Source organism: Sparus aurata, chromosome 10 (assembly GCF_900880675.1).
Source record: "Sparus aurata chromosome 10, fSpaAur1.1, whole genome shotgun sequence".
Lineage (NCBI taxonomy): Eukaryota > Metazoa > Chordata > Actinopteri > Spariformes > Sparidae > Sparus > Sparus aurata.
The window spans coordinates 5,492,359-5,515,642 of NC_044196.1; the positions used below are offsets into that span (position 1 = coordinate 5,492,359).

Below are 23,284 nucleotides of genomic sequence, written 5' to 3' on the forward strand. Positions count from 1 at the left end.
CCCCAACACTGCCTGTACTCTACTCAGACAGGGTTGTGACATTGCTTCCTACAACAAGATGTAAAACCTAAACTGTTGTTTCCTCAGGTCAGTCCCAGGTGGTGGTTGGTCCATCTCAGCCAATAGTCGTAACAGCTGGTGATGACATCATTTTACCATGTCAGATTGAACCTGCTGTGGATGCCTCAGTCATGACTGTAGAGTGGACGAGGCCCGATCTCAACCCCAGATTTGTGCATGTGTGGCGTGACGGAGTGGAACTGGAGAATAAAAAACATCCATCCTACAACGGAAGAACATCAGTGTTCGTCAACAAGCTGAGGTGTGGAGACATTTCACTGAATCTGTCCAAAGTGAGACTCTCTGATAGTGGCAAATACAGATGCTTTATTCCCACACTGGGCAGAGAATCTACAGTTGAGCTTGTTGTAGGTGAGTAAATATGCTGTATTTTGATTCAGACTGCACAGTTTATTTAGGCTGTAAACTTTTTAAATGCAAATAATCTGAATTTTTGTGTGCATTTCAACGGGAGAGCTAGTTTTGTACGTTCATTATGACAAGGACAAACAAAGAAAGGCTTCATATTGTAGGTCATATGGTAAGTTTTATTGAAGCCACTGTTTTATCTTCCTCTACTTTCTCATTAGGTGTAGTCTCATCCATTGTCATCAGCTCAGAGAGGACTGGAAAAGATGAAGTCAGTAGTAGAGTGGTTCTACAGTGTGAGTCTGCAGGCTGGTATCCAGAACCTGAGGTGTTCTGGCTGGACGGTGAGGAAACCTCCTCTCTGCTGGACCTACAGAGACAGTCAGAGGTCCTGATGACCTCTATACTGTCAGCAGCAGAGTGACTGTGGAGAAGAGACACAGCAACAGCTTCACCTGTAGAGTCCAACAGAACAGCACCAACCAGATCAAGAGGCACTCATACATGTTCCAGGTAGGAAATAGTTTGCTTTGTGAATTTCTCACTTTTTCTATTTGTATCTGCTGAAAAATGTTTCTCATTTCAGAGGATGTACTCATGGAGCCATCTTCTTCTGTTGTTCCTATCATCGTGGTCTTCTCTTTTGTCTGTGTCCTGCTTCTCTCTGCACTTGTCTTTGTTGTTTGGAAACTGAGACAGAACAGAAGTCGTAAGTTACAAATTGGATTGTAACTGATTATTAATGTCAAACGCTGTCATTCTTTATTGACCGCTGTAGCAGAGGTGTGTTTGAGTCCATACCATCACCTGTCTGTTGTGTTTCTGTATCTTGTTCAAGTCAAAGTCTTGTGGTTAAAGCAGGTGTTAAAGTGTCAGTTCAACAGTGTCTTTCCTCTGTTTGTGCACAGAAACAAGAAGCATCAGGACAAAGGACCTGAAGAAGGAACAGAAGAAACAGAGCTGCTCGTCAATGAACAGAAGAAAATGGAAGATCTAAATGATGAAAGACGGACATGACTTGTGTTTTTTCTGTGTTGACACAAAGAAAAATACACTTGAGCACGACAGAGACGAACTGATGCCACAGATAGAGGAGGTGGAAACAGAGAGGACAGAGAATGAGAAAAAACTTCATGCAGTTTTTAGGCACATGAATAAAAAGAGCCTATCAGAGAGGAAACTGCAACTGGATGACAAAAAGAAGAAATTGAGAAATCTTTACATAAAACCCAGGGAGGAATAGAGACAATAGAGGATATTATTACAAAAATAATAGAACGGAAGCAGAAAGTCAAGGAAATGGGCGAACAACCCGAAGACACATCGGGCAACAAATTGAGACTCATCAGCAGTCAGATCAGTCAGAGAGCAAAGAGGAGACAGATAGAAATACTGATTTGTCACCAACAACTGAGACACAGCACAACCTGCATGTCTTTGACAGTCCAGCAGGAGGCAGCAGCTCACATGGAGAGTCAAAATAAACTTTCTGACTGTCCGTCCTCAAATATATGCCAGAACTGGATCGTCATACCTAAAGCCCCCCTTCATGGATCTTACTCGCTTCTTATGTCTGTACTTTTTTAAAAACAGATCCTCTTTAATATTTTGCTGATTATCTTGTGTGCCCTGCCTAGGTCATCACGGCAGACCTTGTGTGGCTTTTTATAAGATTTGCTTGCATCTGATATTCTTGTCAATGAAATATGGGAACTGTGATTGTGTTGGTCTGTTCTTTACATGCAACATCTATTGCATGTCTGTCCGTGCTGGAAAATGGATCCCTCCTCTGTGGCTCTGCCTGAGGCTTCTACTGTTTTTTTTCCAGTTAAAAGTTGTTGTTTTTTTTCTTTTCAACATGGCATGTTTTTCCTCACTCGGATGGGATCTAAGAACCAAGGATGTCGTTCACTGTACAGATTGTAAAGACAGTTGAGGTAGTGAGATTATAAAAGTGTTTATATAAATAAAATCACTTCAAATCAGTCATTAGCTGCATTACATGGACAATATTTCTTCATTCTGATTAGCGTTTCAAACTTAAATATTTACATGGCTGCTAGATGCATCAATGTAGCATCAGGTGTCAAGACCGAACCTACCAGTAGTCCTGCTGTCCTCTTCAAAGAAGAGCTTCTATTTTCTACGTATATAAAATCACAGTAAAATGGAAAAGAAAATCTTCATTTCATGACACAATAATGTGATCCATAATTCTATTATGAGCTCATCTTTTTTAATCTAAATACAAACACATCTTATATATATTGAACATGGTACTACATGGTATTAGATGTAAATGGGGGAAACACTGATTCTTACTTTTAAACTATACTGAATAACTGAAAGGTAAACATCTTTAGGCTTGTACCAGCATGTTAACATTTTAAAATAACTATATCAATGGTAATGATAGTTATTAACGTTCCCCCTCAGAGGATTTTGTATGTTCCAACCAGACATACCACAAATAGCCAGTGGGTGGCACTGGTGCATGTGGTAGTTTTCCTGATGTGATCTCATCCAACAGAATCTCTATGAGAGACAGAGTTTCAGCCGGAATTTGCTTTGTAATCATATTTTTGGATACAGTGTAACACAATTCAGACACAAGCAACTCAAAGTGCTTTACAGGTCCATAGAATGACATTAAAATTCATTAAAGGTTGAATATGTAATATGCTTATTAAAAGCTATATTTTTTCAAAAATAATACATCCACAGGGTGTTTAGAGGGGTCCAGATTAAAAGTAATGTGTTTCCTTGAAAATTACATTTAGTCTGAAATAAATAATTTAAGAAATTTTGACGGGTTAGACAGTGACTTCCTGTTTACATTGTACCAGCCAAATAGCGGCCGGCATTGTGGGTTGCCAATTTTGCAACCTCTGCAATGCTCGGAGAAGCTCTGCACAGCGAGGCTGACACTGGGTAAAATGGTGGAGTCTGCAAGCTCTTCAGAGCCCCAAGGAACGGTGCGTTATCTGTCCCAGCAGCTGAGTGACCGGAGAAGAGCAAAAACCAGAGTGAATATTGGTGAAGCATACGCTCGATGGACTCAGGTAAAGGATTTCCATGGCATCAAAACACATGCGGAAATGGCGAACTTTCTCCTGGATCGGTAAGCTAACTCGCTTGCTAACTTAGCTAATGTTACCTGTCGGTCAAATTTCTCTGCTATACTTATTTTCATTATATCACGTTGATCCTAGATATGAGAATACTGATCGTGACCCATCGACCTCCACACCAAGTAAACGGAGGAAACGGAGGCGGCTCAATCCTCCTGCCCTGTCCAAACCTGGCAACCCGACCGCTGGAATTACCTTTTTGTTGTCGCGACTACGATCTTGAGACACTAGATGGCGGCATTCAGCTCATATTTCATATTCCACCTTTAAAAACAGGTAGAGAGACACCAAGTAACAAAACATTAAAACACGTTAAAAATGGGTAAATAAGTTAAAATAGAAGAAGTTTCTGTGACTAAAAGACTAAAGGCAGCAGCAAACAGAGAGGGCTTAAGTCTTGATGTTAAAAAGGAGAGAATTGGAGCAGACCTGCAGTTTTCTGGGAGTTATTTCCATAATATCTTCACGCTGCTCCTCGATGTTCAGTTTTGACTCTAGGGACTTATAACTCCCTAATATCTGTGGCTCACTGCAGTTGTGCCTCTCGTAGATATTTCTTAACAAGCAGTTCAAACCATCTTTTGCGTCAACACCAGAAATAATGCAGACAGGAAGAGGAGGGTCCGACCTGCATTTAGTCTTAGTTGTGTGTCAGTCTGACGCTGTGACAGTCAGCAGCAGAACATCATGGACGTTCCAGCTCTCTGCATCAGGCTTTGTGAGTACTTTTGTCAGTCAATAGTTGTTAATGTCTGCACACACTTCATTTATTATTAGTTTTATTTGGTTTTATTAGTCTACCTGCGACACAAACACACACACACACAAAAATAACAGTCAAAACAAAAAGGTGACTCACTTGATGTGTAATGCATCCCAAGACAAAAACAACTATCTTCTAGTTTTTCACCAGAGAATATTAACACAAAACGCTCTCTTCATGTGTTGCTCAGTGACGGATGTGGCGGTCCTGCTTGTTGTACTGCTGTACCACAGCTGCTTTGCTCTGAGTGCTGGTAAGTTGGAAGTTGGATTCCTGATAAGTGTCTTAGCGTTGGTATGTGCGTTTGTTTTATACTATAATGTGTTTTGATACTTTTAACACATTGTGATTCGTCTTTTGAGAATACGACAACATATCTTCACGTGATTGTTGTGTTTCTGTGTTTTTGTCTCAGATGCAGCTTTTCCCAGTGTTTCTCCAAACAGACTGCAATATTTTGCACGAATCTGGCCTGTTTTAGCAAGCCCTTGTGTCTAACCTCAAAAATATTGAAATAGCTTAACATATTGATTATATTGATTTACTGGGATACAGGCCAAGAAGGATCAGACAATTGATCGAAGAGTATTTTCTTTTCTTTTGGGACTGTTGTGTTATTGGTGTGGCAGCTGTAGCAAAATGGTACCAGCTGCTCCTGATGCGTCACATAATATACGACAATGATGATTATCATTCTAAAAAATGAAATTAGTCACACTGACTACAAATATGCAACTTAATGATCAAAATCTGGACACTTGCTTGATTTATCTTTCAACAAAAATCTCACATTTTAATCGCTCAAGATTGTTTAAATTTTTGTCTGCACTGTCAATATTTTTAAAGTTCAGCTTATGAACATTAAAAGTTTCAACGTAGACGTATGATGTTACGCTAGCGTATACATTTAACATATCAATCTGGCAAAATGTATTCTGGCGAGTGGTTTGTTAAATTCTTTTCATGTGTCAGCATGTGTGATGTTTTTCCAGGTTCAGGATGATAAAAACATGTTTAATGTCTCATTTCCTACGCAGACACTCATCCTCCTCATCTCCTCATCCTCTCTCTGCTGTGGACTGTTGTACTCGTGGTTCCGTTGCTGTGGGTGATGGGATTTCTACTCTGTTGGAAAGACACAGGTAAATTCACCTTAACTTTTAGATATTACATTTACATTGTACTGATTTGTTTTCTCAGTGAACCTTGAATGCTGACTTTGGTTATCCCCAGACTTTGAAAATATCAGGTAAAATTCTATCAACATTAGCGAAAGCAAGTCTTTGGAGCAACAAGTTTTGTCTTCAGTAATATCCAGTAAAATACTCCTTGTAAATAGTACCTCTACACATTTTTGCAATGTGTTACATTTTATAGCCATCCGACCTGATTAGTCACAGTCTGACTTAACTCACAGTTTAGTCATCAGTATGAGGACTGTGCATAGCTGTCAGTCGCTCCCCTAACTGAAGTTGATGGACCAGAAGAATTTACTTTATTCACAACATTGATTTTTTGCTAAATGAAAAAAAAAAAAAACCTCCTCCTCAGTTTTTTTTTCATCACCTCTATTCTCTTCCACAGGTTTGACCAAACAGTCCGAAGTTATCTACAGATGTTATGGTATGACATTTCAGCAGCGTTTATTTTTCTCTCCCACATTTCATCTTTTGCACCTCTCAACCTGAGCAAACACCATTTAATACTATGTGTGGAATTAATTTAAATTTTTCCCAAACAGAGCCAGACGTATCCAGAGATGGAACCAAGCCACGTGTACCAGACAAGAGAGTCTATTCTTCAGTCTACTATCGGTAAGACTGAGTCTCTTTCCTCTGATATTACAGTTTATGTACCTGCACTGAGTTACAACCACAATATTCGTACTTACCACACAGATGATGAAAAAGCTCTCCACTAGAAAAAGCTTTGCAATGACTATAATGGAGTTAGTGAAATGTACTTAATATGTTCTTTAGAGGTTTAAACCAAAATGAACATCAACAGCTGAATATAATGATACAATTGTCTTTGACATTCCAGTTTTACGTTACTCTAGATTGACCTGATGATTTAAATTCTGAAGCTCTTTTCATTTTCTATTTGAGATAAAATCTTACTTTTGTATTTCCTGTGTGTTACAGGCCTCTGACACCTGACTGAAATACAGAGGAGATCGTCTGTGTAAAGTTATCTCCCTTTCTAACTTTTAGTTGATGATTTCATGGTAGCTCAATATTTTTGTATTTTTTCTATATATGATTAAATCTGTAAAAATATTAAAACAACATAAATATAAATGTCAAAACATGTTATTTGGTCAATTTTAAATTCACTACATAGCAAGTTGGATTTTCTTGTCATTGTATTTTCAATCATAAAATGACTCGTGAATTTAAGGTCACTTTGTGTCGATCAAGGGAAGTCAGAGTGATGACACGAGAAAGAGAACATCAAACTTTGTGCTTACTTTGTTGCAGTTTGAGAAAATGTCACTGCAGCACATTGTACAAAAAGCTCAAACAGAGTTCATTACAGGCTTCACAGCAAGAGAGTCACTTAAGACGAGCCTTTAAATAATTTACCAGTCTGGGATCATTAAAGTAATTCTATTCTATTCTATTCTATTCTATTCTATTTAAGAGATAGGATCATTCCACATCTAAGTTGGTTTCATTATTCACTACTAATATATTTAAAGTCTACCTTGTTGTGTACCTAAGACACAACAAAGTGACATAAACAGTGCCAGTCAAACCTTAAACATTAGACAAATATGTGGAAAAAAATATGAATTGTATTATTTTGGGGACAGTCTCCTATTTGCTCTACGTCAGTCAAGTGTACAATCATTTTGTGACTTCTTTGACATTCTGGTGATGTGAAAATCGAAAATAAAAACAGCTGGATGAAAACAGACTTAATGGCAGTTGACCTGCATTAACAACATACAGCATTCAAGCTGTTTACAGCCTCTGAGAAGGTTGTGTGGTTCATCTCAGTTCAGTCTTTATCTGTGGGTCTTCGGCTTGGTCACATCAACATGTGCACTTTTGAGTACCAGTGGTTTATTGGAGCGTGACAGTTAAACCACATCATTCTTTCTGTTTATATGTCTGAAGATGCTGTTTATGAGAACTGAGCTGCTGCAGCTCTTAAATACACTCAGTGTGGTCAGCGACCAACATGATGTGGTTGCAGCAGTTTGAAGTGAAACAGACACACCGAGCTCAGAGACGCATTTATATCAAGTTTCCAACCGTCACAGCTCGCTGATTCTCCCCTTGATGTCCGGTCACAGGAGCATCGATAACAGCAAGAACTCACACCACATTCATTTCAGTTTTAAAACCACACACAGCTGTTTACTGTACTGTGGGTCCTCATTCTGTTTGCATTGTGCATCTTCACAAGTACATGAGGAACAGTAAATACAGTTCTGATGGCTTCAAACTATACCACACACACACTGTTTTGAGGTTCTGGGGGTAAAAAAAAAAAAAAAAAAAGATGGTACTGCAGTGGGTAAGAAGCTTTTGCAGAACCTGGATCCTCTGCTGCATATGGACTGACACCCTCTACCTCGGGGCTGAAGGTTGAACAATATGTGGTTGCTCTGCTGAGCTGTGTCTGCTACATCACCTACCATGCAGCTGGTTAGACACATGAAAGCCAAGCTGAACTCCAATAACTTTGGAATATGACTGACTGTTGTATCACACACTGAGCTGAGAGGACCATGAGATTTACTGCCCCTGATGGGGAAAAGCACAAAAAGCAACCATTCAATCAGAATCATTATTGATTGTAATGTTTAAAAATGTGATTACATGGTAAAAGGTAAAGAACTGCACATAGTATTGTTCATGCAATGAAACTCTACCAGACAGGAAAACATGAACATGCCTTCTTAGATTACAGGTGATTCGAGGACTTTGCTCCTGAAATTTACTGCCTCCTGATACGCTTTCTCTCAAGGTGACTTGTTGTCGTGCATTAAAGGTAAGCTTTCAATTCTTTATTAGTGTGACGTTTTAAATACCAACCGTCAAACTTTGCCTACTTGTGAAATAAAATCATGTCCAGTATGTGTGTTTATAAATGTTTTCAGCGGCTTCACTTCATGAAATAATACTCAAATATATGATTGTGATTAGTTTGAATACTGTATATCACCTCAGATTGCTTTTTCTGCAAATATCTTCTTAAAGATTAACATTTTCTTGCTGGTTTAAAACATATTACTTTTCATGATTGCAGCATGTCTCTATTGAGAGAGAGATTTTTACATTTTCTCTTTTGTGATTTGTTGTATTAAAATATAAAAATGGTAGAAAAATCATGCTTTAATAGATTAATGGTATGTGTGTAAGTGATACAAAAGCAGACAGATCTGTGAGATAATAAGGCACCATTAGGTTATCACTTATTGCAAAGTCTTAGAATTTGCCACTGGCAGTTTTGATTCACATACACTCATCTGCTCTGCATGCACACATAAACTGTACAGCCAGATCCATGGTGACAATTAGATGATTGGTGAATCGCTTTTGCTGTTTTTTTTTAAACTTCAACCAGGAGTCAACAAAGCAAAATCTGGATATCAGTTGTTGTTTGAGGAGTTAAATAAGTTTAATATAATCAGCTTTTTCAACAGTTTGACATTTCTGCTCATATCTCTCCTCATCAGGTGAAAGGTCAATCGAAAAGGATAAATCCAGTTATTCTCCTGTCACTTCTGTTCCCAAGGCCATTGGGCTTTGCCAGCCTAATTCTTGGTGGTTTGACATCTGGGATTGCTGCACGGAAATTTAGACGTAAGCTTAAACTTGTTGATGATTACATTAATAGCATGTTTCAATGTAAAGCACCAATGCAGTGTTGAGCTTGATGATATTAAATCACATTTCACTTTCATAGTTCATTCAAAACATATCATATCTGAAATGTCTTACTTTAATGAACATATTTTATTGGAGAAGGGAAGGTAGATTTTACTGACATTCTGTTTACTGTTTAATAACACTGTTTTGGTGTGTTTCTGTGTTTGTCAATGTCAGATCTTTTCTTCACAAAAGGTGAAAAAACACAAAAGATGAACACAGCAAGGGGCAACGCTGTTACAGCACTGGAGGCACAGAGGGAAGAACTGGAGAAACAGAGATGAAGACTTGTAGAACAATTTGAGGAAAATGAGAGAGAGAGGGAAGAGAATAAACAGAAGCTTCAGTCAGTGGAGAGGGAAATAACAGAGAGACAAAAGATGTTTAACTTACCGGATGAATTATTAAGAGGAAAGGAAAACCTCTTACAGGATCAGTGGAAACTGGATGAGACTATGAAAATGTTGGAGAAACAGATACTTGACAGGGAGAAATTACTGAAGCCCATTGAGGATCTGTTGAGAAGTAACAGACAGAGAGATGTTATAGTCTTTGTAGATTAGCCAAACAGATACAAATGTCAACACAATCAGAGCAAATAGTCACCAAAAGACCAACATGTGAAAAAATATAGCATCACAAACATTTAGTTGGTGTCTGGAATAAATATCAAACTACAGATGAATTAATTAATTCTTGCTGAGACTGTTTACAAAACAAACTAAAACAATGTGTGTCTAGGTGCAGCTGTATGACAGCAAGAACAACATTTATGATGGTGTAATAAGAACCACTAGATTTAATTAATTGTGTGCAGACAGTATTTCAAAACATGTACAAGATTTATGAATGAATCTTGTCAATATCTTTCAATATATCTATATAAGGTGTCACATATATAGGTGCACTGCTCTGTGATGTGATTATCATGTGTTCATAATGTCAAGGTTTTTTTTCCAAATGATCTGATTGGTGTAGACATGTTACAAACCAAAATACAATTTTATAAGGTTTTGTGGGAGTTTCTTTCAGAACAGTGTATTACTGTTGGATTGTATAAACATTAAACCATATTTACCACAACTTCATTCTTTGTTCTACATCAAGGATCACTGCAATGCTTAAGAAAACTTTTTTTTCATTTTTTTTTTTACTAAAAAAACTGAAGAATGGATGAGTACAAGTAAAAGCTAATTACATTGTTTATACTGTAAAGTCAAATAGAAAGAAAAGACAACACAAAGTGAAACAAAATTGTTTTAAGATGAATTTGATTTTTTATTTTTTTTTGTGATGCCTGCCAAGATTCCAACAGGAATAACCTTGAGCTCGAGGCAACACAGATCCCTGAGAACGAGGAACATTTTTAAATCAGTCCTTAAAGTGACAGGGTGCTAATGTAGAGCAGATAAAACTAGAGTAATGTGGGATCAACAGTTTGTTTTGTTAAAAGTCTTTACATACATTATGTTAAAGCTACAGCAGGCAGGTGGGAGAATCAGACAGTGAACACACCTTAGTGATCACAGATGAACAGGATCAGAGTACGACTTCTCTTATTGGAGGACTTTGATCAGCAGGTTACTGCATGCTTCTCTGACAGGAGGCCATTTTGACACAAACTGCAGGTACGTACGCTTTTCAGTAATTCAGTTATATTAAACTGTTTATTCCACTTAAGCTGTACAACATACAGCACTGCTACATACAAATAACTATCATGCCTGGATTTCAGCATAACTGTTTTGTTCATATGAAGTGACTCTGAAAGCCGTGTTGTTTGCTGACTGTGTTATCCAGTCCTACCTCCTGTGTCATCATCATGCATTTCATCTTACTGGCGGCTTTTGTCCTCATTCCGATGTGGAAATGTAAGTAGCAGCTCTTGATGATCATACTAATATGACAATCTTTATTACAGAAATGTAGGCTTACAGAACTGTTTGTAGAAAGAAATCTGGTTGTATTGTTCTGTTCTTATTGGAATTAAAGTCTTACTTGCTACTGTCTTTTTATTCTTGGCCATATAATGATTCACTGCTTTTAGTTTTATTAATGATGCTGCTGTTTTTTTTGTGATTCCAAAAAGATGAGAAAATCGAACAGGGCACGATCGAGTCACAGGACAAAGAGAAAGAATCAGAAAAAGCACTGACTACTTTGACAGAACAGATGAAGGACACTGAGAACTTGACAGTGCAACTCCAGCCACAATTTCAAAAGGTAAGACTGAATGTTGCACAAACTAGGCAGAAAGTTAAACAAGGAAAGATAATATAACTTTGCAATTTACATTTTGTAGATTTTCAATATAAAAACGTTTATTATATGATGAAAACCAACAGTAGTTCATTTCAGGATGAAAGACGGTTGCATATGAATGTAACTCTTCTTGGATAAAACGCTGCATAAATAAAGAAAACTAGTCAAGCAGCTCGATCTTTGAATAAACATGAAGGCTTGAATCTCACTGAGGATCTGTGCTGCAAAATGTGATGTTGATATGTGGAAACTGGACCAGACGGAAAAGATAATAGGCAGCGACTAAACACTAAGACATTGATAAAGCCAATAGAGTTATTAGTTTCATCAAACATTTTTTCTGCCTTTTATTCTCTATAAACAATTTGTTTTGTATTTTTTCTTCATTTTACAGAATTGCAAAACCCAGAACCAGAAGGACAGACTGTCCTTTGAACCTGCTTTCACAGCCCTCGACCTTGACACAGTATACTTCCTTCTATTAACACACACTTGTGGAGGTAACTCAAACACTTTGGTTTTACGGTAATGTTTTCTGTTGTTTCTTAGAAACCTCCTGTATTAATACATCTTACCTGTGATTTTTTTTCATTATTTTGGCATCATCATTTTGTATTGTGGTTTCCAGAAAGTGTAATTTTATGACAACTGCCTAAAAATTAAAGCATATTTCCCTGTAACAGATGAGACTGTTTATCATTGAAAAGGTGTTACTACTGAATTTTTATTTGTCTTTTCATTTCAGCTGATTTGGTTCAATCCATTTCCACACTGTCCCAACACATGTGGTCGATTGTCGTCTTGGCTGAATTGGCTTTCAGTTTTATTCTTGCTGTTTATGCCACGTATAAATGGAAACGTGAGTCCCACTACTGTCATTTTCAGTGATATGCAGTATGATTCACTTATAGTTAAAAACAATAAATAGTAACCCAGGTTTCATCATTTCAAATACCATGGAAACATTGTTGAAACTGATGTTTCAATAATAAATAGCTTTTGTCTTATTTTGAAATGTATACATAAGCTACAGCTTGTTTATGGTTACATTAAAAGCATGTGTCAGTATAAAGCACCAACCCAGTGTTAAGCTTGATAATATTAATAACATTTTATCTAGTTTTATGTTGTGTGTTGTGGAAAAAAACTTAACACTATATCATGGTTTTTACTTCCATAGTTCATTCAAAGCATACAGTATCAGAAATGTTTTACTTTGATAAAAAAGGACAGACGGACAAGTTTCATTTACTGAAATTTTGTTTGCTGTCTTTTTGGTGTCATGTCATGTCTTTTCTTCACAAAAGGTGACAAAGCTGATTTGCTGAGGAAAAATACATTTTTTCAAAATCAATCACAAAAGATGGAGAAAGAAAGGGACGACACAGTTGCTGCACTGAAGGAACAGAAGAACGAACTGGAGAAACTGAAGGACATTCAGGAGAAACAGAAGGAAGAACTGAAGAAACAGAAGGAAGAACTGAAGAAACAGAAGGATGTTCAGGACAAACAGAAGGAAGAACTGGAGAAACTGAAGGATGTTCAGGACAAACAGAAGGAAGAACTGGAGAAACGACTTGTAGAACAATTTGAGGAAAATGAGAGAGAGAGGGAAGAGAATAAGCAGAGGCTTCAGTCAGTGGAGAGGAAAATAACAGAGAGACAAAAGATGTCTGACTTACCAGAGGAATTATTAAGAGAAAAGGAAAACCTCTTACAGGCTCAGTGGAAACTGGATGAGACTAAGAAAATGTTGGAGAAACAGAAACTTGACAGGGAGAAATTGCTGGAGCCCACTGAGGATCTGTTGAGAAGTAACTGACAGACTGATGTTTGAATCTCTTTATATTAGACAAACAGATGCAAAAGTCAATGCAATCGGAGCCAAAAGACCAACATGTGAAAAAATATAGCATCAAACATATTTCATTGTTGTCAGGATTAAATGTCAAACTACAGATGAATTACTGAATGCTTGCTGGGACTGTTGACAAAAAAATCACACAAGAAGTATAATTTGACATCTTATAAAACAGGGTGCAGTGTGAAATGAAGATTCATGATCACTAGGTGCAGCTAACTGACAGCAAGGACAACATTTATGATGGTGTAATAAGAACCACTAGATTAATTAAATGTGTGCAGACAGTATTTCAAAACATGTACGAGATTTATGATGAGATTTGGAATATCTTTGAACATATCTGTGTCAAATATATGGATGCACTGCTCTGTGATGTGTTTATCATGTGTTTGTCATGTCAGTTTTTTATGTGACTGTTGTAGACATGTTAAAAATCAAAATAAAATCTAATTCAATAAAGTTTTGTGGGAAGTTTTTTCCAGAAGAATACTTGGATTCTGTAAACATAAATCTCAATTTATCACAACTTTTTTTATTGTTCTCCATCAAGGAGGCAACTGCAACGCTTAAGACAACCTTTTTTTTTCTTTTTTTTTTCTAAATATTGAAGTGTAAAAAAAAAAACTACAGTGCATTACATGAAGAAAGAAACTGAGGAGAGAAATTTGAAAGGAAAGTACAAGTGTAGATGTCACAATGAATTTATATATACACTGTAAAAGTAAAATCTTGAGTTATAAAATCAAGAAAATACTAAATATATTTTTTTTTAAAGGTGCATTTTGGAGTTGCTTTGTTTTGCTTGTTTGTTCCATTATTATTATCTTAAACTCCTGACATCAAATCAAATTATCTTTGAATTGTATTTTGTGTATTATTCATTGTTGTAAAGGCACAATTTAATGAATTTCCTACATCTATGGCTATGGTTCAGTAAAGTATAAGATAAAGTATCTGGTACAGAAGCACAGACATACACATCTGTGTAAGTGCTACAACATGAACACACCTCATTCAATATACATGGTATCATTCAAAGTACAACACGTTAGAGCTGAAACATTACTCGAATAATTTGATTACAAAAAATGGTCAAAGCAAAATCTCTTCCCTGGAGGCTTCGTTTAATTCCTATCACCTGTCACGTTATGTGGCCTGCTTAGCTCAGGGATAATTTTTCCACACGGACTGTTACTGTGGACACACACCGCTATGTTCAGAATTGAGTAAGCGCGATGGTGGAGAGCCAAGAAACCGTCCGTAAAAGACAGAGAATGTAGAAAGTTTGGGATCATTTCACACTTAAAAAAGAAGATATCAAAGTGCAACGTGTCTGCTGCAAAGCAGAAAGAAGATTTTTGAGCAACTCACGTTAGCAGCTGTGTATCTGGCGTGCCACTGTCATGGCAGACAAAAAGTGTAGATCCCCGAGTGCGAAGTAGGAGGTCCACCGTTAGTCTCCTTCCTGTTAGGTCGCACTCAGGGATCTAATATACAGCTGCTAACGTGAGTAGTTCAAAAACCTTCTTTTTAGTAAACTCTGTGTACACAAACAATGTTCTCAATGCTCGTGTTCATGTGTAGAGACCCGGGTGATACTACGAGCAAAGTTTCATGTTGTGTCGAGCCTTCTTAGTGTTTTAAAAAAAGAGATTTTGATGCTATCGTAAAAGTGCCCGTAGCACTCCCATTGAAAATGAGTTTGACTGAAAACAAAAACTACGGTAAATCTTAAACGAGCCTCTTTCGCTGTAATTATGCTTTTACACAAAGGTTTGACTCGGGTTCATTCACAAATAAAGCCTAGGTTGCTTTTTGGCGAGAGTTTCACTTTGAATAAGAGGCCAAAGCAAGGTTGAAGGATGATTATTTTTAATATATTGACAAATGTTTTTGCTATCAACAGGGGTTAAAGCAAGAAAATGTATCTATCAATTGTTCTGTGTCTGAAATTAGGCTCCTGACAACGTTAAGCCCTAAACAGAACTTTGGATGCTTAATTATTTAATATACATCCTCTTCATAGAGTCATTTTAATTCCTTTTTGATGGTGTTGATTTTATTTAGGTTTCAGGGATCCTTCCCTTCAACATGTTCCCTCTCCAACACTTTGAGGTTTTCTTGTAAATCAGACAGCTTTTTATCTCTTTCCTTTTTCTTATGTGATGTGTCGGCAATAAGCTTCCCTCTGATCTCTGATTTAGCAGCGTCCCACAAAACACTTGGCGATACTTCCCCATTACTATTGTTATCCATGTAGTCTTTAAATTCCTTTTGTACATAGTTCTTACATTTGTTATCGTTTAAGATACTTGTATTCAGTAGCATGAAGGGGGGTGCTGCCAGGGCTGCAGCCCCCCCTGGTGGTGGCTGCAGGGTGTAACATCACTGTAAACCTAAATGTTTGAAATAAATATATAAAAACTTAATCGGGAACACACCAGAACGCAAGGCCACGTTTGGTGCCATGTAAATCAAGGTAAGACCTGATTTTATTCATAACACTCTCACTGTGCATTTACGGCTTGTTCATTAATTCCAGTCACGTTTTATATGTGTGAAATCCTGCTTGTGTGTACGCACACCTTGAAAATCATGTGAGGTTACTAAAGTTTCATAACTTAAATGATCGTGAAAATATTTACCTTAACTAGATGGCATTTCTCTGAACCATTCGTTAAGAGGAAATAATGTATTTGCTGTGGAAAGAAAGCAACATAATGCCTAATCATAGGTTAAACAATCTTTGCTTCCTTTTGGATAACAGTAATAGCTGCAGCAGCAACAACATTAGTTGCTAACTGCTTTGATTTTATTTCTTTATTGAAGATATGCGAAGTTGCTTGGCCATGGTGATCCCCGCTTGCTGTTTTTTTTTTTTTTTTTTTTTAAATGTTTTATCTGCTGGCCGCTTCCTTTTTCTGTTGATGTTTTTTTAAGGGCCTGACTGTAATGTCAGAGAGGTAATGAATAGACGTTTGATGCTCAACCTCAGCACCAAGGACAGCGCTTCAACGTAGCCGCTGATTTTGTTCAGGCCTTTTGTCAGGTTCAGCACCGAGGACCGTCACAGTGTCAGTGCGTAAAAACGAATTTTGTGTCTGTCATGTCATGTGTTGATTACTGTACTTTTGGACAAAAAATGTAATAACATTTGCATTTCATCTTAGAACTTATTTATGTTTTATTTGCGTGTAGCTTTTGGGAGCCAGTAAGCAGCCTAGTAGTGTGCGATGCGCTTTGGTACAGTAGCAGAAAAAAATACGGTGACGTCACTTATTCATTCATTCAGTTGGCAGCCCCCCCTACTTAAAACATCTTCCCGCGTGCCTGCTTGTATTAAGTCACCGTAACGTGTTTTTCTTTTTAATGTCTATATATTCTTCACTACACTCTGTGACTTGCTGAAGAAAATGTGTGTTTGTACTCAACAAAAAAAAAAATTGTTGACTACATTTAACTTTCTGTATGTGCCATTTGTGGTTTGAAAAGCTCAAATTATAGATCAAATTGACGTTAATATTTTTAAAGATGCTCTGTTCCAGAACACTGTTTTAAGCTAGAAAGGTGACAGGGTCCGCCACATATAAACAAAGTAAAACAGTATAAATTGTGTTGTTGACAAAAGTCAATTTGTTTATTCAAGTTATTCATTACTTATTATTTGGTTTGCATCAATTAAGATCGTTCTGTTCTGATGAACATTTCTTCACCTAAACTACAGAATGCTCCTTTAATGCAATGAGACTGAATGTGTTTTAACTAGATGAATCAGTGATTTGCAATTAAAACAAGTCGTTCACTTATTCTCTCTCTCTGCCTCCCTTCATCTGTCCTCCATCTCATTCACATAGTGTACATGTGGTAAACGTTCATGTAAAGTCCAACTCTGCCCCCTGCTGCACATTAACTGTCATGTCAGGATGGAGAAACTGTGAGGAACTGATTGAAAGAATAAAGAAGAGATTCTGTTTTCTATGTAAAATCACAGTAAGAGGGAAAATCTTCATTTCATGACACAATAATGTGATCCATAATTGTATTATCAGCTCATCTTTTTTAATCTAAATGTAAACACGTCTTACATTAATAGAACATGGTACTACATGATATTAGATGTAAATAGAGGAAACACTGATTCTGACTTTTAAACTATACTGAATAACTGAAAGGTAAATATCTAGGCTTGTATCAGCATGTTAAATATTTTAAAATAACTATATTAATAGTAATAATAGTTATTAACTTGCACCTCAGAAGATTTTGTAGGCTCAACCAGACATACCACAAATGGCCAGTGGGTGGCACTGGTGCATGTGGTAGTTTTCCTGATGTGTTCTCATCCAACAGAATCTCTACGAGAGACGTAGTTTCAGCAGGAATTTGCTTTGTAATCATATTTCTGGATACAGTGTAACACAATTCAGACACAAGCAACTTAAAGTGCTTTACAGGTCCATAGTATGACATCAAAATACATTAAAAACAGGTGGAGAAACACCAAGAAACAAATCATTAAAACAAGTTAAAAATGGGAAAATAAGTTCAAATAGAAGAAGTTTCTGCGACTAAAAGACTAAAGGCAGCAGCAAGCAGAGAGGGCTTCAGTCTTGATGTTGAAGAGGAGAGAGTTGGAGCAGACCTGCAGTTTTCTGGGAGTTTGTTTCAGACATGTGCTGCATAATATCTTTACAATGCTTCTCAATGTTCAGATTTGACTCTAGGGACTTATAACTCCCTGATAACGGCTGACAGGAAGTGACATCACGCCTCCAGACTGTCTCTGTGGCTCACTGCAGTTGTGCCTCTTGTAGATATTTCTAAACAAGCAGTTCAAACCATCTTTTGCGTCAACACCAGAAATAATGCAGACAGGAAGAGGAGGGTCCGACCTGCATTTAGTCTTAGTTGTGTGTCAGTCTGACGCTGTGACAGTCAGCGGCAGAACATCATGGACGTTCCAGCTCTCTGCATCAGGCTTTGTGAGTACTTTTGTCAGTCAATAGTTGTTAATGTCTGCACACACTTCATTTATTGTTAGTTTTATTTGGTTTTATTAGTCTACCTGCGACACACACACACACACAAACACACACACACACACACACAAATAACAGTCAAAACTAAAAGGTGACTCACTTGATTTGTGATGCATCCCAAGACAAAAACAAATGTCTTCTAGTTTTTCACCAGAGAATATTAACACAAAACGCTCTCTTCATGTGTTGCTCAGTGACGGATGTGTCGGTCCTGCTCGTTGTACAGCTGTACCACAGCTGCTTTGCTCTGAGAGCTGGTAAGTTGGACTTTATTAATTAGCTGCCAGTCCAAAAATTGTGAACAGTTTGTGTGATATTCCTGATAAGTGTCTTAGCTCCTGGTATGTGCGTTTGTTTTATACCATAATGTGTTTTGATACTTTTAACTCTTTGTAACTCTTTTGAGAATACGACAACATATCTTCACGTGATTGTTGTGTTTCTGTGTTTTTGTCTCAGATGCAGCTTTTCCCAGTGTTTCTCCAAACAGACTGCAATATTTTGAATATGAGAATTTCACTGTAAATTGTGAAGAGTTCACTGGTTTGACTGAATGGAGAGTGATGAGAAATCTCCAAACTCCAATAACTCCAGCAGTTTCTGACACCTGGAACACATCAGCCCCGTCCTGCAGCATTAATTATTCCTTTAAACATCATAGTGGAGAGTACTGGTGTGAAGATGCAGAGGGAAGAACGAGTCGTGCTGTCAACATCACTGTCACTGGTATGTTTAGCTAATAGCAAATCGAGAGAGTCTGATTTATTTGAGGCAGTGACACAGTTAGCTCAACTTAGCATTTTGGAAAAGAGTTTCAGCTAAACAATAGAACATTTTGATGTATGGAAGACAAACTTAATTTTACTACATTTAGTTCTCCCCTGCAAATGTTCTTAGGTAAGCAATTTTAAGTGTCTACGTTGTGTGATGGAACATAGTTTCAGAGTGTGATGTCTTTTATATTTGACTCCAGTAGAAGGCAGCCATGAAATTACACAGCCTACCAAAATGTATTCATTGTACAGAAATAGATCATTTTATTCCTAATCCGGCGATGTTCTTAAACTCTCTTATTAAGGCTTTTAATTAGAATAGTACCTGGGTGATGTTTCATATATACAAATAATGTTTAACACAAAATATCTTCTTATCACCTTGTTCAGATGGTTCTGTGATCCTGGACGTACCAGCCCGTCCTGTGGTGCAGGGACATGATGTGGTTCTTCACTGTTTGAAGGAGAAATCTGAGTCAGAACACAGTGCAGATTTCTACAAAGACGGTTTCCATCTTGGTACCTGGTATAAAGGTGCAGCAATGACCATCCAAAATGTTTCCACGTCTGATGAAGGACTCTACTGGTGCAAAATCTCTGGAGCTGGAGAATCACCAGAGAGCCGGCTGACTGTTCTCCAAAGGACTGAAGGTGATTTGTTTTGTTTCAGCCACACTGACGTTTCAAAAGTGTCACAATATTATTCCAATAATATTCAATTCAGATTACGTCTGTGTGAGCTGAGTGTCAGCTCATATTCGTTGAAGTAGATCATCATCAGAACGTAATCCATATGATGTTACGCTAATGTTTATATTAATATTTATTATATTAACATATCAATGCTTTGTAGATACATACAATGTCCAAATGTATTCTGGGGAGTGGGTTGTCATATTCTTTTTATGTGTGAGCATGTGTGATGTTTTTCCAGGTTCAGGATGATGAAAACATGTTTAATGTCTCCTTTCCTACGCAGACACTCATCCTCCCGTCAGTCAGCCCGTTAATTTCCTCTCTCTGCTGTGGACTGTTGTACTCGTGGCTCCGTTGCTGTTGGTGATGGGATTTTTTCTCAGTTGGAAAGACACAGGTAAATTCACCTTGACTTCTAGATATTACATTTACATTGTACTGATTTGTTTTCTCAATGCACCTTGAATACTGACGTTGGTTATCCTCAGACTTTGACCAAAAGTTTGAGCTACAATAATTAATTTTGAAAACCTTTAGAAATATTGGGTAAAATTCCATCAACGTCAGCGAAAGCAAGTCTTTGGAGCAACAAGTTTTATCTTTAATAATATCCAGTAAAATCCTTGTAAATAGTACCTCTACACATTCTTGCAATGTGTTACATTTTATAGCCATCTGACCTGATTAAATATTTTCAGATGTCTGACTAAAATCACAGTTTAGTCATCAGTATGAGGACTGTGCATAGCTGTCAGTCGCTCCCCTAACTGAAGTTGATGGACCAGAAGAATTTACTTTATTCACAACATTGATTTTATTCTCTATTCTCTTCCACAGGTTTGACCAAACAGTCCGAAGTTTTCTACAGATGTTATGGTATGACATTTCAGCAGCGTTTATTTTTCTCTCCCACATTTGTACCTCTTAACCTGAGCAAACACCATTTAATAGTGTGGAATTAATTTTAATTTTTCCCAAACAGAGCCAGATGTATCCAGAGATGGAACCGAGCCACGTGTACCAGACAAGAGAGTCTATTCTTCAGTCTACTATCGGTAAGACTGAGACTGTTTCCTCTGATATTACAGTTTATATACCTGCACTGAGTTACAACCATAATGTTCATACTTACCACACAGATGATGAAAAAGCTCTCCACTAGAAAAAGCTTTGCAATGACTTTAATGGAGTTAGTGAAATGTACTTAATATGTTCTTTGGAGGTTTAAACCAAAATGAACATCAACAGCTGAAAATAATGATACAATTGTCTTTGGCATTACAGTTTTACGTTACTCTAGATTGACCTGATGATTTAAACTCTGAAGCTCTTTTCATTTTCCATTTGAGATAAAATCTTAGTTTTGTATTTCCTGTGTGTTACAGGCCTCTGACACCTGACTGAAGTACAGAGGAGATCGTCTGTGTAAAGTTGTCTCCCTTTCTAACTTTTAGTTGATGATTTCATGGTAGCTCAATATTTTTGTATTTTTTATATATATGATTAAATCTGTAAAAATATTAAAACAACATAAATATAAATGTCAAAACATGTTATTTGGTCAATTTTAAATTCACTACATAGCAATTTGGATTTTCTTGCCATCGTATTTTCAATCATAAAGTGACTCCTGAATTTAAGGTCACTTTGTGTCGATCAAGGGAAGTCAAAGTGATGACGCAAGAAAGAGAACATCAAACTGTTTGCGTACTTTGTGCAGTTTGAGAATATGTCACTGCAGCACATAGTTCAAAAAGCTCAAACAGAGTTCATTAAAGGCTTCACAGCAAGACAGTCACTTAAGACAAGCCTTTAAATAATTTCCCAGTCTGGGATCAATAAAGTCATTCTATTCTATTCCATTCTGTTCTATTCTTTTCTATTTAAGGGATAGGATCATTCCACATCTAAGTTGGTTTCATTAGTCAATACTGATATCTTTAAAAATCAAAAATTAGGTGAAGAAGACACAACAAGGTGACATAAACAGTGCCAGTCAAACCTTAAGCATTAGACAATTATGTGGAAAAAAAATATGAATTGTATTATTTTGGGGATCTCCTCGCAAGTCTCCTATTTGCTCTACATCAGTCAGGTGTACAATCATTTTGTGACTTCTTTGAAATTCTGGTGATGTGAAAATCCAAAATAAAAACAGCTGGATGAAAACAGACTTAATGGCAGTTGACCTGCATTAACAACATACAGCATTCAAGCTGTTTACAGCCTTTGAGAAGGTTGTGTGGTTCATCTTCAGTTCAGTCTTTATCTGTGGGTCTTCGGCTTGGTCACATCTACATGTGCACTATTGAGTACCAGTGGTTTATTGGAGCGTGACAGTTAAACCACATCGTTCTATCTGTTCATGTATCTGAAGATGCTGTTTATGAGAACGGGGCTGCTGCAGCTCTTAAATACACTCAGTGTGGTTAACAACCAACATGATGTGGTTGCAGCAGTTTGAACTGAAGCAGACACACCGAGCTCAGAGACGCATTTATATCAAGTTTCCAACCGTCACAGCTCGCTGATTCTCCCCTTGGTGTCCGGTCACAGGAGCATCGATAATAGCAGGAACATTCATTTCAGTTTTAAAACCACACACAGCAGTTAACTGTACTTTGGGTCCTCATTCTGTTTGCATTGTGCATCTTCACAAGTAAACGAGGAGTGGTAAATACAGTTCTGATGGCTTCAGACTATACCACACACACACTGTTTTGAGGTTCTGGTGGTAAAAAAAAAAAAAAAAGATCGTACTGCAGTGGGTAAGAAGCTTTTGCAGAACCTGGATCCTCTGCTGCATATGGACTGACTCCCTCTACCTCGGGGCTGAAGGTTGAACAATATGTGGTTGTTCTGCTGAGCTGTGTCTGCTACATAACCTACCATGCAGCTGGTCAAAAACACATAAAAGCCAAGCTGAACTCCAATAACTTTGGAATATGACTGACTGTTGTATCACACACTGAGCTGAGAGGACCATGAGATTTACTGCCCCTGATGGGGAAAAGCACAAAAAGCAACCATTCAATCAGAATCAGTATTGATAGTAATGTTAAAAAATGTGATTGCATGGTAAAAGGTAAAGAACTGCACATAGTATTGTTCATGCAATGAAACTCTACCAGACAGGAAAACATGAACATGCCTTCTTAGATTACAGGTGATTCGAGGACTTTGCTCCTGAAGTTTACTGACTCCTGATACGCTTTCTCTCAAGGTGACTTGTTGTCGTGCATTAAAGGTAAGCTTTCGATTATTTATTAGTGTAACGTTTTAATTACCAAGCATCAAACTTTGCCTACTTGTGAAATAAAATCATGTCCAGTATGTGTGTTTATAAATGTTTTCAGTGGCTTCATTTCATGAAATAATACTCAAATATATGATTGTGATTAGTTTGAATACTGTATATCACCTCAGATTGCTTTTTCTGCAAAT

At 37.3% G+C, this 23,284-nt stretch overlaps 2 protein-coding genes across 2 annotated transcripts in view; both read left to right on the top strand.

The window, feature by feature from the left end:
• LOC115590429 (butyrophilin-like protein 2) overlaps positions 1-772 on the top strand; it is a gene marked incomplete at its 3' end in the record, with an annotated part of 8,407 nt that extends 7,635 nt beyond the window's left edge. Inside the window, exons 4-5 of the mRNA XM_030431785.1 lie at positions 88-432; positions 651-772. Of these exons, the coding sequence (XP_030287645.1) occupies positions 88-432; positions 651-772 (467 nt within the window). The remainder of the gene's footprint in view (positions 1-87; positions 433-650) is intronic.
• Positions 773-4,163: 3,391 nt separating this feature from the next.
• LOC115589821 (uncharacterized) lies at positions 4,164-21,464 on the top strand. The gene is made up of 8 exons (XM_030430984.1): positions 4,164-4,278; positions 18,566-18,628; positions 18,831-19,097; positions 19,535-19,795; positions 20,124-20,237; positions 20,678-20,716; positions 20,823-20,895; positions 21,226-21,464. The coding sequence occupies exons 1-8, from the start codon at positions 4,248-4,250 to the stop codon at positions 21,242-21,244; spliced, it is 867 nt and encodes a 288-aa protein (XP_030286844.1). The 5' UTR covers positions 4,164-4,247; the 3' UTR covers positions 21,245-21,464.
• Positions 21,465-23,284: the final 1,820 nt, after the last annotated feature.